At 43.2% G+C, this 17,004-nt stretch overlaps 1 protein-coding gene across 5 annotated transcripts; it reads right to left on the bottom strand.

Annotated features, from left to right (window-relative positions):
• Window positions 1–1,238: 1,238 nt before the first annotated feature.
• dync1li1 (dynein, cytoplasmic 1, light intermediate chain 1) lies at window positions 1,239–16,910 on the bottom strand. 5 transcript variants are annotated; one of them, XM_077009508.1, is made up of 13 exons: window positions 16,665–16,910; window positions 16,396–16,469; window positions 15,634–15,750; window positions 14,608–14,838; window positions 12,935–13,095; window positions 12,514–12,607; window positions 12,056–12,191; window positions 11,745–11,856; window positions 11,568–11,627; window positions 10,596–10,640; window positions 10,306–10,420; window positions 9,572–9,703; window positions 1,239–4,371 (listed from the first exon to the last, which is right to left on the bottom strand). In XM_077009508.1, exons 1-13 carry the CDS (start codon window positions 16,766–16,768, stop codon window positions 4,253–4,255), a joined length of 1,500 nt encoding a protein of 499 aa, XP_076865623.1. In that variant the 5' UTR covers window positions 16,769–16,910; the 3' UTR covers window positions 1,239–4,252. The 5 variants fall into 5 exon arrangements, with proteins under 5 accessions (XP_076865623.1, XP_076865624.1, XP_076865625.1 ...); XM_077009509.1 differs by having other exon boundaries at window positions 10,336–10,420; window positions 16,665–16,906; XM_077009510.1 differs by lacking the exon at window positions 16,396–16,469 and having other exon boundaries at window positions 16,665–16,788.
• Between the last annotated feature and the right edge of the window lie 94 nt (window positions 16,911–17,004).

Below are 17,004 nucleotides of genomic sequence, written 5' to 3'. Positions count from 1 at the left end.
AAGTAAGGGGTTTGGGGTAGAGGTAAGGGTTTATGGCTAGAAGTAAGGGGTTAGGGGTAGAGGTAAGGGTAGGAGTACTGGGTAGAGGTAAGAGTTTAGGGGTAGAGGTAAGGGTAGGGGTACAGGGTAGAGGTTATGGGTAAGTTAAGGTTTATGGGTAAGGTTAGAGTATCCCCCACCCTGCTGGGATTTCGAGTTCTCTGCATTTCTTGCATTATGCTACATTCTGTCCTGCAGACAATATGGTTGTAAAAGTTAAAAAAAATCACTTAATTGTCATTTAATTGTTAAAAACATCAATAATATGCATCAGGTTAAAATTATATGCATGTTTACTAAATGCTACACAAGGCTCTCTAGACAAATAGCAGCTATGTTAACACTGTTAAGTTAGTTTCTTCCATTTGTGTCATGACATGCCAGAGAATGCAGCTCCAAAGAGCGTTAACATTACCCCGAAAGACACAATGGTTCAGCACTATAGGATTTTGCTGAACTCTAGTAACCAGTGGTTAAGGTTAGGGTTAAGGGCTGATTCTGACCATACACATGGTTGTATCTAGACCTCTCAGCCCTGCCCCCATGTTGTCACACTCCAGGAACAACCAGATGTCTTAAATGCAGTTATTTTGGACCCATAACATCCCATCATCTACAACATTATTTAAAGGGAACACACATAAGAAACATAATCAGAATAAATACTGATTATAGCTATAACAATCAGGGAGCAGTTTACCCAAGACTGAACTGAGAACTGCCTCTGTGTGGCACGTGTGATGTGCATACAGACTAGTACAGTTTACAGAGGCAGAGAGTAACCCAGGTGATTTTCTGTAGATACAATTTACAGATGATCCCTGAACGTTTCACACTCAGACTATCAGAGATGCAACTATTTCCAGATCTAAATCCATTTCATTCAGATCATCACAAGCAATTTACAATTTATATCTCATTCAGCATAAATGCTACTATTTACAGATTTTCTCTAAATGCCTCACATTCAGAACATCAAGCCTAGTACATGTCATACAGATGGAAATATAAATGGATTAATTAAAGTATAAAGGATGTTAAAGATGGATTCTGTGAAAAAGTGGCTTTATAAATGAACTGGGTATTCTGCACATAGTAACATTTGTATTGAGGTTTATTGAGTTTTACTGCTGTATACACCCAACAGACTGGTACAGTCTTACAAGAAAATCCCTAAAACTGAGCCTTGTGGATTGATAAAATGTAATAAAATTATTTTATTTGCAGTTTGAACAGCACAGTATGAAATTGTCACAGGTGAACTTGTTGAAGGCCATAAGGACATCAATAAAATACAAAAATTCTTGTCAGAGGCCTGTTTATCATTTAGTTTGACAACATATCAGTCCTGAGATCCTCTCCAAATTTATTACAGACCATTATCAGCATGTGGCTTGAACATCAAATTCAGATCAAAATCATATTCAGATCGACCAAATCCATTGGCAGACCCCATGCACAGCTGATCAGTCACACAGTAGAATAACACTAACCCCAAACTAACCCATCTTCCTGAACTTTCCACAGTTGCACATAGTACATTTAGTAAACAGGATTTTTAATTTGGAAGATTGGCTTCACTAATTCTGGTCACCTCTAGTTAACATTTAACAGAACTACAACACATTCAGTATGTCACATGCAATACGTCATGTTAAGTATGTCATGGTAGGTGCTGGTAACAAATGTAATAATTCACCTAGACTACACACAGGCAGTGTAAAGGTAAAAATGCAAATGGAGATTACTGCACCATGGTGGTTAAGATGCAGTTAGGAGGAGGATGGTGAGGCCTATCTTCATGTTCAACTGGAAGGAAGAGGGAATGTGCAGTTCATATTGTAATTCTGACTAGTGTTAAATTAGTACCGACTGCAAGAACAATGCTGTAACAATATCAGCAACTGACTACGTAACATACAGTCTGTAGTCTGTACGTGAGTTGACATGGTAGCACATATACAGCCCAGTGTGTTTATTTTACGTTTCTCCACCCTCCTCTCCATCACTCTCCATCTTTACCTTCTGAACAGCGGTTCCACCTGCTGGATGCATGGGCGGTTTCTCAGCTTCATATTTAGGAGCATATTCATTTGCTTGTTTGTCTAGTAAGTGGCAGGTTCTGTCAAATCATTGACTCACTGACAAACATTTGCATTCTCTACAGACTTCAGAAAAGTTTATTGTAACATCTGTGAAGTATGCATATGTTTAAACAATCTGGTGATTTCAATCCAGTCACATGGCGTTAGGTCTGTCCTTTGAGTTATACTTTGTTGAAATCAGAACACACATTGTATTATGCTTAAACTACAAGAATGTGTGAACTATTTGATCAAATTGTGAAGTATTTCCCTGTAATTTCCCCCTAAGGATGTGTGGTTCACCTGTATGTCTGAAATGCCTGAATCCCTGTAGTAAGGGTGTAACGGTACACCTCTACACTTTAGTCTGTTTTCATCACACATAAAACAGAGACATCAGTCATTCCCCATAAATACAACTTTAATAGAATGTTTACAGACCTGATCCAAAAAAACACGACTATAGCGTGTGAAATAACAGGACCTTGTTAGTGACCCTAACTCCCCCCCCCCCCCCCCCCCCCAAGTTTGACATGAATGTACATCACAGGAGAGGTGACCCCTGAACTCACATGACCTATGAACTCTGCCTCCACGTCCCTGTCTGTCCTTAGTGACCTTCTCTAGTTGTCAGACTATAGATCACACACACCCACCCACACACACACACCACCCACCTACACACACACCACCTAACATTCTGCTCTAAACACGTGCAAACATATCAAGCCTCTTTCTTCCCAAACTACAATTACACCACATACCAGCATCTTTGTGAATACACACACACACACACACACACACACACACAGACCACTGCATCAGTTCAGGCTGATATTGATCTCATCTCCATGGTTGCTGCATCTGCAAATAATGGGCTGAAGTGTAATGAAGAAACAAAACCCAGTAGTCATCAATACACATCACACACAACTCCCCAGGCCCAACAAGACCCTCTGCTGGGCCACAATGGAAATGCACCATAGGAATCAAAGTTAACCATAGTGTTTTCAGTGGATCTTCAGTGGTGTCCCAGATGAAGTTCTAACCCTCACCAGTAACGCAAAATAAATACGTTTTACTACCATGCTGGAATGGAACAGACATGATTCAATGATGGAGCCCATTTGGTCACAAAACATGACCTTCAGAGATGGAGCAGACCCTAACCCTCATGACCTTTAGTGATGGAGCAGACCCTAACCCTCATGACCTTTAGTGATGGTGCAGACCCTAACCCTCATGACCTTGAGAAAGCTGTAATCCCCAGTCAAGAGATTTAGAGTCAAAGACCCAATATGCATTTGTCCCATGAACTGCATGTAGATGGTGTTATCACCGTGCTGCCACTGACACTGCAGACAATGAATCTCCTATATGTGCCAATTAAAACGAACCTCTGAAATGACTCTGAAATTATATGAATCTCTGAAATGACTCTGCAAGGTCTGGAGGCAGACAGAAAGCAAACAGATGCCCAGGAGAGGTGCTTGTGTGCATCTGTATCTGTACATGTGAGTAGTGTTCAAGACTATCCAATGAAAACACTGTAAATGGAGACCAGCCCCCCAACTTTAACGTCACAGAGCACTGGACACCCCTTCTGTGTCCAGTTGAAATGTTGACATTTATATAATTTAAAAATGTGTGTTTATAAGAGGTTACAAAGACCACCACGTCTCTCACACAACCTTACACACCCAGGGTCAGGGTTAGGGTTGGGGTTGACCCATCCTGTTAACATTTTTGTATACATTTGACCCACTATGTCCCACCAACAGATGGACTTCTTCACTCTTCATACACACACACACACATCAGCAGTGTGTGTCCATGTGCGAGTGTGTGTGTTTGTGTGAGAGTGAATGTGTGTCTGAGAGAGAGAGTGAGAGTGGGTGTATGCAAGCATGAATGTGTGTATAGAAACAATCCACCCAACATGCAGCAACCTGAAGTGACTGGGAGTCACTAGGCTTACTGGGATCCACTGGTTTTATTGGGGGCGTGTCAGCAGTAGATGAGACAGGCAGAGGAGACGTCACGAAGAGAGGATCAGTGGAGGAAGGAGGAGATTCAGAGTGGGTGGAGAATACTGGGGTGGAACGTGATGAGGTAATCCCCCTTCATGTTCAGGATTCGTCATTTTCAGCAGGGGGTGTGGTTGCATTAGGGGCGGAAGAATCCAGGTCTGATTTGCTGGATATACGATCCAGCTCTGCCTGGACGTCCGACAAGCCCGGCTTGGAGCCTGAGAACACATAGACAGGCCATTGTGAGCGGCCCAGCCGAACTACCAGCCTGCACCTGCATCTGCTCATAGCAGCATCCTTAAGACGTCCTCATGTTCATGCAAATGCAAACTACTTTGAGAAGGCTAGTTAGTAGGGGTGTGATGATACAATCAGCTCACGAGACGAGACGAGACACGATATTGGGTTCACAAGAACGAGATGAGATTTTAAGAAAACTAAAATGACAAATTATAGTCATTTTAACATGCATGATGTAAGCATGAACTTTTAATAAACTTCTTCCTCTACAAATTGAAATTAAAATAAAATTTTATAAAAGTTAAAATAAAGTAAAAATTAAATATCAAGTAAATTTAAACATTTCTCCTTTTTTCAAGTGCAAATAATATGTGCAAAACAAAAAGTTCTTCTCTGTCAATACAGAGTGCAAAAAGTGCAAACAGAGCCTGACCAAGTGCACTGACAATTTGCTGCAATTACACAGCCATGTTCTTTTCTTAAGAATATTAGCATCCCCACACTGCTCCCGATATCCTTTGCTGTCTCAACTTGCCAAAGAGTGCCTTTCTGTCCCTGCTACCTCTGTTCAAGTGAGATATGTTGATTTGAGTACTGAGCTGTGGTGGTGCTGTAAATGTCTCTGCATCGTGTTCGTATTAGCCGCTGTGTACAGCATTATTTTCATACATTGTTTGCATATGGTCCGTGTCTTATCAATCACTCTCTTGCCATTTATCATTTCTGCCGGCTACCCAAAATGCTGCCAAACAAACTATTTGAAAGTGGCGGGTGCATCTTCAATAGTAATACCTGTATTTTCCGACGTCATTCTGGCTGCTTGCTGGATCACAAATCCCGCGAGACAGATTTTTAACGTGACGAGAATTATCACTGAGTTACATCTCGCGAGATCTCGTGTCACGAGATCTCATCACACCCCTACTAGTTAGGGTTAGATAGTGTATTGAACACTGCTGTCTTATAGATAACTGATGTCTTATAGAACACTGCTGATTTAAGACTGCTGATTTATTTAACACTGATGTCTTATAGAACACTGATGTCTTATACAGTGTCAGCTCTACATACCTGCTGGTTTTATTTCACTGCTAACAACCTAATCAGGTGACCAATGAGTCCATGGTCAAATATACACATGCATTAAAAAATCATTTGTGGTCAACTGTAGGATGATGGCACATTGTCAAAGACTAACAAAATACTGTAATTAAAGGACGCAAAAAAACTCCCTCAAGGGAATATGCAGTAGGAATGAGTCATGGCGTCGTCTTAGTGCCAAACATGGGAGTCTATACATCACAGTGAAGGAGCAGAGGAGAGGGCTTCTTAGGGTTAGGGTCATGGGTCAGGGAGTTTGTGCAGGGTTAGGGTTATGGGCCACAGAGTTTGTGCAGGGTTAGGGTCATGGGTCTCAGCATGTTTTCACACCTGTATGTTTATTCTTGTGAAGGTCAAATGTCCACAGAGACAAAATGAGGTTCCTTTTGCAGGCCTTCACTTCATTTTCCCTTTACAATAAAACTGAACCAAAGACAAATACAGTAAACAGTAAAGCTTAACAAATTTTGTCTTCAGTTGTTAAGGATTTGATTGAGAAAGGTTAAAACAAGACTTTGGATCAGGTTCAATACAGGATCGGGTGAAGGCAGTTAGGGTTAGGAGGAGGACTAGAGTTAGTAACACGTAGAGACAAAACTGGCTCTCAAGTATAGTCATACAGGTGCGTGTGTGAGCAGATTCATGCTATTAATGTTTTGGGTTAGTGCACGTGTGAGGATGCTGTTCAGGTGAAGTTCTGCATGCACATGAGTGTGAACACACCTTAACGTGGCCAGCATCCCCTCGCTAACACACACAGTGAAAGACATTGTTAAACACATTACAATATGAGTTAATGAGAAGAAAGTCAGTGAGTGCCACACAGAAACATTTTACAAAATCACATATACATGAGCCAATACAGATACACAGCCACAAATATCACCACATGAAAAGCAGCAGTGGGTAGACCACACTAGACCACACCCATTAGACCATGCAAACTAGACCACACCCATTAGACCACGATAAGTAGATCACACCCATTAGACCACGCAAACTAGACCACACCCCTTAAACCATGTTAACTAGATCACACTCCTTAAACCATGTTAACTAGATCACACTCCTTAGACCACGCAAACTAGACCACCCCCATTAGACCACGCAAACTAGACCACCCCCATTAGACCACGCAAACCAGACCACCCCCATTAGACCACGCTAACCAGACCACCCCCATTAGACCACGCTAACCAGACCACACCCCTTAGACCACACTAACTAGACCACACCCCTTAGACCACACTAACTAGACCACACCCCTTAGACCAAGCTAACTAGACCACCCATTACACCATGCTAACAAGACCTTAGCCATCAAACCATGCTAACTAGACCATACCCACTAGTCCACGCTAACAAGACCTTAGCCATCAGACCACGCTAACTAGACCACACTATTAGAGCACACTAACAAGACCATACCCAATAGACCACGCTAACAAGACCTTAGCCATCAGACCACTGTAACTAGACCACACCCATTAGACCACGCTAACAAGACTATACCCATCAGACCATGCTAACTAGACCATACCCATCATCCCATGCTCATTAGATCATGCCCATTGGATCAAACATTATTCACAACATGAGCTTGACTGGTTTAGTGCAAACACACTGTAACTGAACACTGTGCAACACCTTTGCGATACAAGACCGCCTGAACACAACTCAAGGAACAGCAGAAGACCTGATCATAAGAAAGCAAAACCATACTACACAACAGAAAGGGAAAGAGACCCTCCACCATTCTCTACCTTGTTAAATTTCACAACAAATGCTTGTGAACTGAGCTATTGTTTCCAAGCGTCTGAAGAGAAGGTTCTGCTGCTTGATCTAAACACAGTAAAGATGTGTTGCCTGCAGGAAGTAGTGGTGATGAAAGAGGTAGAGGTGATGAATCAGGCAGAGGTGATGAAGGAGGTAGGGGTGATGAAGCAGGTAGGGGTGATGAAGCAGGTAGGGGTGATGAAGCAGGTAGGGGTGATGAAGCAGGTAGAGGTGATGAAGTAGGTAGAGGTGATGATGGACTCCCATCCCAGGGAGCACACGATCAGTCACACTAATTAATATGTAAAGCCATCTGGATATGTGCTCTACCATACGCCATACATGTAAATATGCTGAACCTGACAGAATATGGTGGAGGGTCTCTGTATTCCAAACCCGTCGTCTAACCTCACCCACGTATCCCATCTCCCAGGACTCCTCCTACTTCCAACACAGGGACTGGAGAGTTAGGGTGAGATTGCTGGACAAACTATTCCAAACTGATTATCTGCTTAGAAACTGCATTTCCAAAGAAGGACTTTGAGTAGAATTCTCCTTTAATAAACAAGACCAAATCTGATCAATTCATAATGATCAATGGTATATACATATTTTTTTTATTCTAGATATACAAATATTGATATTTGAGCAAGAACAAGTCAAGTAATATTATACTAATTAAAGGAACTGTACCTCTATTTATAATACTGTAGTCCATTCATAATAATGTACCTTTATAATACTGTAGTCCATTCATAATAATGTACCTTTATTTATAATACTGTACCTTTATTTATAATACTGTAGTCCATTAATAATACTATACCTCGATTTATAATACTGTACCTTTATTTATAATACTGTAGTCCATTAAAAATACTATACCTCTATAATACTATACCTCTATTTATAATAGTGTACCTTTATTTATAATACTGTAGTCCATTTATAATACAATACCTCTATTTATTTATTGATTTAGTCACAATCTTTAAGTCTAGGTTGAAAACCCACCTATTCGGTTTAGCGTTTGATAATTAACATCCCCCCTTAGATAAAGGTAAAGATCCAGGGGTTCATAGACGAAGGGTTTTATGGTAGACTGGGGCGCTGGTGCTGTCGTCCTGTCACTGCTCGTGGTCACTCAAGTTTGTGCCATTGTCTCAGAATGCCCCCAAACCTATGTTACCTTCTGGTTCTGCCTTTTTTAGCTAGGCTGTAATAGTTTAACTTAATGCCGGAGTTGCTGCCACACTCCAGAAATGTGTTTAATTTCATCTGTCCTGTATATGTCATCATACGGAACTAATATTCCCTGTTTTATTTTCTCCACATGGCTGCCCGCCTGCTCGAGGAAAAATGAGATGAGGAGACCCAAGCGATTCATCCAGTGCCAGCCACCTACTGCCTGACTGGATGAGCCTACACCATGATGGACATTAATACATCTTTTCCTTTTCTTTATTTCGTTTTGTTTAAATGTCATGGTGACCGATGTCGGCCAGAGGAGGATGGGTTCCCCCCCTGAGTCTTGGTTCCTCTCAAGGTTTCTTCCTCATGCAAAAAAAAAAACTAAGGAGTTTTTCCTTGCCACTGTCGCCCTTGGCTTGGGGGCTTGGACTCGGCACTTGTAAAGCTGCTTTGTGACAACAACTGTTGTGAAAAGTGCTATATAAATAAAATTTGATTGATTGATTGATTGATAATACTGTACCTTTATTTATAATACTGTAGTCCATTTATAATACAATACCTCTATTTATAATACTATACCTCTATTTATAATACTGTACTTTTATTTATAATACTGTATGTCCATTTATAATACTGCACCTCTATGATACTGTTTATAATAATTCAATAATGTGTATTGATAATACTGTACATCCGTTTATAATACTGTACCTATATTTAAAATACTGTATATCTGTTTATAATACAGCCATTTTGGAGTAATTTTAGAAATTCTCCAGTTTTGAAAACAGATAAAAGTTTAGTTGGAACATGATGTTAATCAGTGTCCATTTGTTATGCTGTACCTCTGTTTATAACATTGTACCTTTATTTAGAATGTACACCTATTTATAATACTGTGCTTTTATTTATAATACTGTATGCCTGTTTCTAATAATTTATTTATGTTTATTTCTAATACTGTATGTATTATGAATACAGTACTGTAATACAGTACTGTAATTCTGAACCTCTATCATATGGTAGGTCTGTTATAGCCCTATATGTGCATTTCTATTTGAAGGAAAGCTGCAGTCTGTGTTGATCCTGGTGGTGATGGGCTCCTACCGGACTTGCGTACTGTGCCAGGAGTGGTGCTCCCACCCCCGGTGGACTGTCCCCCTGTGGCCGGCGACGCTGCTTTCTTAGTCAGGAGGCTGTTGAAGAAGTTAGCCAGCACGCCCTCGCTGGTCTGACCACCTGCCATTGGAAGGAGACAAACTCAATCAGAAAACACAATCAGACAAACAAGTCTCCCTTACACAGACTCGAAAACACCTTCCAGCTAAACTCAACAAGGTTTAGCGAAACTATATAGAAAAAAACATGAACAATTGGAAGTGGATGACGTTCGTAGCAGAGTCCTAACCCTGTTCCCCTCCCACTCAAACTACGTGTTCCTTATCGCTACACTGAATGAAGCTTGTGTAAGACACAGAGCGCACATCTCGCAGTCAGGCATCCCCAGTCCAGCCCGGACACGCCTGCCTGGGTGGAACTGACTGGCTGAAGTATGTAGAGAGTTGAACTGTGGAGGGACTCTGGTGACTATTGACAGGGCACAGCAGTCTGAAGATCCATCTAAAGAGCCTGGGGAAAGGCGGGGGTATGTGTCATCGCCCCCTACAGTCAGGGCACAACACACAGCACTAGAGAGAAAGAGTGAGTGAAAAATCCAGTGGAAGAGGGACAGAGACAAAGAGAAATAAGAGACAGTGAGATAGAGTGAAATAGAGAGAGAGAGAGTGAGAGAGAGAGTATCGATGGAGTACACATCCTCAACACACAGCTCTCATACACACCTTTCATGTTGTGATCAATCTTCTTGGTACCTGATTGCATGACGTTGGCCACATTGGCCGTTGCTGAGCGGTTGGTTGTCCTAGGAGAGCCGGTGGGAGCTCTGTTTGAGGCATCCTAACACATACACGCACACGCACACATACACACACACACACACACACACACACATACACACACAGGTACACAAACACACATGCATACACATAGAAGGAACACATTGGTCAGGCCATGGTCATAAAAGGATGGACCGTTTCATAACTGTAAACAGTACTCTGTATTAAATACTTACCACTGGCCTTCCTGTGGTAACTGGAGGCTGTTTAGCCAACAGAGTCTAAAACACAAATTAAATTCAAATCAGAAAATGAAACACTCAAATGTAACGTTTTTCTAATGTCTCTCATTGTATCGTACAGAGCTGACAGATCCTGGCATGTGAGAGACTGGCGGGACATGACTACTCCCTCAGGCCCGGGACGGGAGGAGACGCAACTGTGACAGGTGCTGTAGTCCTGGAGATTCATGATTTATGAACGGAGGAACATGTTTTCAAAGAGGCTTTATGTTCTAATTGTGGATGCTACTTTATGACATACTTTCAGGTCATTACAGTTCTGTCTGCAGAAATTATTGTTTGGCAAAAACACTACAGGCCAGCTTGTTTTCAGAAAGACACCAAAACAGACAACAATCAAGGAAACAGCAGCTGGTGTCTGTATCACGCTTGGCAAAACCACTACCTATACACCTATATTACCTATACACCTGTATTACCTACACATCTATATTACCTATACACCTGTATTACCTACACACCTACATTACCTATACACCTATATTACATATACACCTGTATTACATATACACCTGTATTACATATACATCTAGATTACCTACACACCTGTATTACCTACACACCTGTATTACCTATACTCCTACATTACCTATACTCCTACATTACCTATACTCCTACATTACCTACACACCTGTATTACCTATACACCTACATTACCTACACACCTACATTACCTATACACCTGTATTACATATACACCTGTATTACATATACATCTAGATTACCTACACACCTGTATTACCTATACTCCTACATTACCTATACTCCTACATTACCTATACTCCTACATTACCTACCTGTATTACCTACACACCTGTATTATCTATACACCTGTATTACCTATACACCTACATTACCTATACACCTATATTACCTATACACCATTGCCTGTAACTTTACCAGTACCTGTAACTTCACCAGAAACGCTTGGTCATCTTCTGCTTGGATCTCCTTCTCATGTACAAACTGGAAGACAGTTTAACACATTAGTTATCACACTGGTTCACACACCGGTAAACACACCGCTAAACACACTGGTGTAAGTGTACTTAAGCCAGTCATGGGAGGAGAGGAAGTTCTCACCTTCCGAACTGCTGGCTTCACTATCACATCTTCAAAGTTATCATCTGCTTTTACTGTCTGGAAATTTTCGTGTAGGATTGCGATCTTTTTTTCATTGTCCCATCCTGATGGACTGAAAATCAAACCCCACAGACAACACTTAGTCAGCAACTACCACCACAACACAGCAGAATCTTGTATACAAACATTTATAATTCCTGAACAGGATGGTGACTGTGAAGCATAGTACAAGAAGATGCTTCAAACTAATCTGATGTCTGAAAATCTGATGCCATGTGCTTATTTTGCCTTTTAGATGATGAGACTCTTACATAAACACAGAGTCCTTCTCCACCACCTGGGCGGGGAGGTGGAAGGGGAAGCCATATAACCTGTGGATGAGGTACTTATATAACACGTCCAAGTTCTTATTCTCCTTCATGGACGTGTAGAGCAACGCGGCACCATCTGTGGGCTGCAGGTCAAGAGCCACAACGTCACTCCGGTGTGAAGGAGTGAGTGAGTGTGTGTGTGTGTGTGTGTGTGTGTGTGTGTGTGTGTTTTGAGGGGGGGGAGAGATAATGGGTGAGTGTATGTGTTGGACAGGGTAAATGGGTTCGTGTGTGGGGGGTGAATGGGTTAGTTGGGTCCCTAGTCCTACAGGTTAGTGGTTATGTGTTTGGGGTTAGGGATATTGTGTACAAGAGCGTGGTGGGGATAGGGTAAGTGTGTATGAGTGTGTGTTAGGGGTTAGGATTAGTGTGTAGGAGGGTGTGATTCTGAAGGATACACTGCAGGCAGAAGCGACGGATGTGTGACTGGATGAAGTCTAAGTGCTCATCTCTGTATTCGTGTTCCTTCTCCAATGTGCTGATGGCATCACACTGACACAGAGAGAGAGGGAGAGATGGAGGGAGAGAGAGATGGAGGGAGAGAGGGAGAAGCAGGGAATGACAAATGTTTTATTTAAAAATAGTATTTTTTATAAAATAAGAGTATTTTATTAAAAACAGCATTATTAAAATACTGATACTATGGCTACAGTTTTTAAATGATCAATGTACTAACCCTTACCCTAACCCTAGATCTGAGTCCACTAACCGTTACCCTAACCCTAGATCTGAGTCCACTAACTGTTACTCTAACCCTAGATCTGAGTCCACAGGTCATGTGAAGGCCCCAGATGGAGGCCTGGTAGGGTAATGTCTTACCTTAGTGCAGACCACCACCAGCGGAATACCCAGGTTGTGTGTGAGTGTGTTGTCTCCCAGAGGGAGTACGACACACTCCTCCTCAGAGTCAGGGTTTCTCCTCTGGGGCAAGGCTTCCACATCACTCCCTGGTTCCACATATTCCTGAAACTGTTTCACCACTACAAGCGCACACACAGGTACACACACACACATCCGTGCAGTGTATTACCAGCAAAACCAACATATTATGAACTGATATTATGTAAATTATAAGCAAAAATAACCTTATACTTACTGACATAGTATAGTACTGTCACATGACCAACAGCTAGCTGGTTTAATTAGTGCTGATCTGAGGGAAATGTTTCTATAGTCTTATACGAATTTTACCCATCATGGATAAATGCTTAAAAACAACATCTTTTGTTCACAGTATTGTTTGTACATTTTATCTTTTGTTCATTGCGTCTCTAACAGAGAAAATGGGGAAAATCAAAATAATAGATTTTTTGTGTTTTTTCCAGTGTTTATATTGGTGAGGGCAATGATGGCAGAGGACAGAGGTTGTGCAGGGTGAGGTGGCAGATGAGTTCTTTTAGTCATTTATTTTACCCTTTTCTTTTATGGAATGGCTCATTGCCAAACAAGGACACACACCCAGTACAGCATCCCAGTAACAGGATCACACGTTCCTGTGACCCGCCTTAAACTGTCCTGTGACCCACCTCACATGGTCCTGTGACCCGCCCATACATTGTCCTATGACCCGCCCATACACTGTCCTATGACCTGCCTCACACGGTCCTGTGACCCACTCCAACTCTGTCCAGTGATCCGCTCCTACATCTGTCCTGTGACCCGCCTCACACTGTCCTGCGACCCGCCCATACACAGTCTACATGGTCCAGTGACCTGCCCATACACAGTCTACATGATCCAGTGACCCGCCCCTACACTGTCTTGTGACCCACCCATACACAGCCTACATGGTCCAGTGACCCACCCCTACTGTCCTGTGACCCGCCCATACACAGTCTACATGGTCCAGTGACCTGCCCCTACACTGTCCTGTGACCTGCCCATACACAGTCTACATGGTCCAGTGACCCGCCCCTACACTGTCTTGTGACCCACCCATACACAGTCTACATGGTCCAGTGACCCGCCCCTACTGTCCTGTGACCCGCCCATACAGTCTACATGGTCCAGTGACCTGCCCCTACTGTCCTGTGACCCGCCCATACACAGTCTACATCAGGGGTACTCAACTGGCGGACCGCGGTCCGGATCCGGACCCGAACGCAGTCCTGTCCGGACCCAATCTCATTCCTGATTAACTGGATACGGACCAAAACAAAACCGTAGCATTTATTTCAGGGCTATTGAAAAAACACGTTGTACGTTCGCCACCCCCCCCCCCCCGCCCCTACTGTCCTGTGACCCGCCCATACACAGTCTACATGGTCCAGTGACCCGCCCCTACTGTCCTGTGACCCGCCCATACACAGTCTACATGGTCCAGTGACCCGCCCCTTCACTGTTCTGTGACCCGCCCCTACATTGCCCTGTGACCCGCCCATACACAGTCTACATGGTTCTGTGACCCGCCCATACATTGCCCAATGACACGATCATGCAACCCTACACTGTCCTACCCTGTGCCAGTATCCGTAGCCCAGGTTGGTACTTACGTCTGAGCTCCAGCTCTCTCATGGTCTCTGGAGGCACTCTGAGCCTGTCCAGGTAGTCCCGCACCACGCTGGCCCACTTCTGCAGGGAGTCCATGGCCAGCCAGGGGCGCGACAGGTCCACTACGAACACAGCCAGGGAGTCAGCCAAGTTCTCCGGCAACATGGCAAACTTCTGCAGGCCTTTGTGATAGAGGTCCCCGTCTAGCACCCATGCGTTACACCGTGCGTGGTCTGCAAATAGAGGCAGGACTCAAATGCTGTGTGCGGAGTCCTTGTCACATGACGAGACGTATTCATAACTGAGACTTTCCATTGGCTGTTTAAAATAATCACATAAAACTGAAAACATGGTAAAACTGTGATGGATTACATCAACCATGGAGCATGCATGTTTAAAGTACTGCACTTAAGGGTAATTACATGTTAGTTGCATGTTTTTATGAGCAGATTCAGAACTATAAGCTGAACCATTTCTGAAACCAATATTATCTTTGTGATGCCATTCTTGTAATCTCTTTGCATTTGCTTTCAGTGTAAAGTTTCAGTGTAAAGTGTTGCCGTGGTAACTGCAGTACCATAATTGTGCCTGTCACAGTCGTGTCCGTAACCCAGACTCATACGTCATGCACTCTACACAACACCGTTCATAATGGCTCGATGGAAAAGCTCAGAGCACAGACCTGGACAAGCACGCAACATTCAACAACAGTTCATGTACAGGGGACAGCAGCTGTTCCAATGCATGATGCCATGTAAACATTTTAATACACTTTAAAAGAAATGATGCACCCAATAAATAAATGACATTTAAACTACATGTTCCATCAGTCTGTGCTGTAGGTTCTCAGAGGACAACATACCACTCACTGCTAAGCACATGGAGCATACAGGAGTGGAGCATGGGGGGTGGAGCATACAGGGGTGGAGCTTGGGGGGTGGAGCATACGGGGGTGGAGCACACGTTGGGGTGGAGCACGTAGGGGTGGAGCCACCATTTGCAAATAGCCTCCCACCCATTGTTCTTACCATCTACATCCTCATCGTGAACGTGGAAGTAGAGATACTCCAAGCCCCGCCCCTTTGTGTACTCTTCCACACCCTGCAGTCGGGCCACCAGGGTGGTCTTACCACAGCCCACCTCGCCTGCAAGCACACACTGGTCAGGGCATTACACGCACACATCCTCACTAGTGAATTACATCCAAATGTCTTTTACAAATGCACATCTCCCTTTGAATAAAGACACGGGAAGCTCCAGCTATGATTCAATATAATTCAGCCCTAACACTTTTTTTTATTATTACGCAGAAACAAACAAATGTGTGGACACAAGTATGAATTATAATGTATTATAAAATAAAAACAATTTAAATCACCATTATTATTATAATCATCAATTACCATATTCCACACGTTCTCTAGAAACATTAGGTAGACACATTAGCTAGGGGCTCTAAAAGCAATAGCTAGAAATGCATCTTGAAAAAGTATCATCTTCTAGAAAGGTAGCTAGAAGAAATATGGTGCATACATTAGCTAAGGAAATAGTGTCCAGAAAAAAATCTAGAAACGTTTTTGGAAACATTTTTCAACATTGTCTAGAAGCAATGGCTAGAGACATTGTATAGGGACATTCTCTTGTAACATTAACAAGAAACATTAGCTAAAGCACTAGCTAGAAACATTAGCTATAGCATTTTCTAGAGACGTTATCCACAACGTTGCCCAGCGGAACAATGCCAGGCAGGCGCCGCCACACAAACATAATGCAGAGGGGCAGATACCCACCCATAACCACGACGTTTTTCCCTGTGGGCAGTTTTGACCGTGAACGCGTTGATACTTCACTCAATATCGATGACCTTAGCGCAGAAAGCAGAAGAGATCAATAAGATGAAGAGGAGCGGTGGATAAGATGAGGAGCGTTACTGTACCGCGCAGCCCACCTGTCTGGACGGCTGAACGGACCACTGGCCTTTACATGGCTCTTATGGGCAGACACAACGGCTCACATAGCAGCGGTACATGTTTTGTGATAAAGGACCTGCTGTTCTTACCATAGATTCTGTCCGTCATCCTCTTCGGGGTTCGGGCTTTCTGTTGTAGTGTTATTTACATGCAGGCCAGCAGATAACAGCGTCGCTCGCCCTGCAGTCGCCATCTTCGCAGGCTTGTGACACCCACAAACAGCCCGGATGTTGCACGGGGGCGCGCAGAGCACGAGGGGCGTGGACCAGTCCGCAGTCCCAGTCCAGTCCCAGTCCCGCAATCCCAGTCCAGTCCCAGTCTCGCAGTCCCAGTTCAGTCAAATGAGGCATCCCTGCACCAGACCGCTCTGGACATGCATCACCTCCGGTGAAAATAATTTAGCGGTCTGATACATGTGAAAAAGCCGAA

Source organism: Brachyhypopomus gauderio, chromosome 6 (assembly GCF_052324685.1).
Source record: "Brachyhypopomus gauderio isolate BG-103 chromosome 6, BGAUD_0.2, whole genome shotgun sequence".
Lineage (NCBI taxonomy): Eukaryota > Metazoa > Chordata > Actinopteri > Gymnotiformes > Hypopomidae > Brachyhypopomus > Brachyhypopomus gauderio.
Note: the sequence above shows the minus strand (reverse complement) of the source record. Positions and strands in the feature narration are given on the sequence as shown.

What these genes read in the sequence shown, in the direction of transcription:
- dync1li1 (XM_077009508.1), bottom strand. Translation starts at nt 16,768, where the DNA reads ATGGCGACTGCAGGGCGAGCGACGCTGTTATCTGCTGGCCTGCATGTA. An exon ending in GAGAGAGCTGGAGCTCAGAC is followed by an intron (nt 13,096 to 14,607) that starts GTAAGTACCAAC and finishes GTGCGCTTGTAG; the next exon opens with TGGTGAAACAGTTTCAGGAA. An exon ending in TGAAGCCAGCAGTTCGGAAG is followed by an intron (nt 11,628 to 11,744) that starts GTGAGAACTTCC and finishes ACTGTCTTCCAG; the next exon opens with TTTGTACATGAGAAGGAGAT.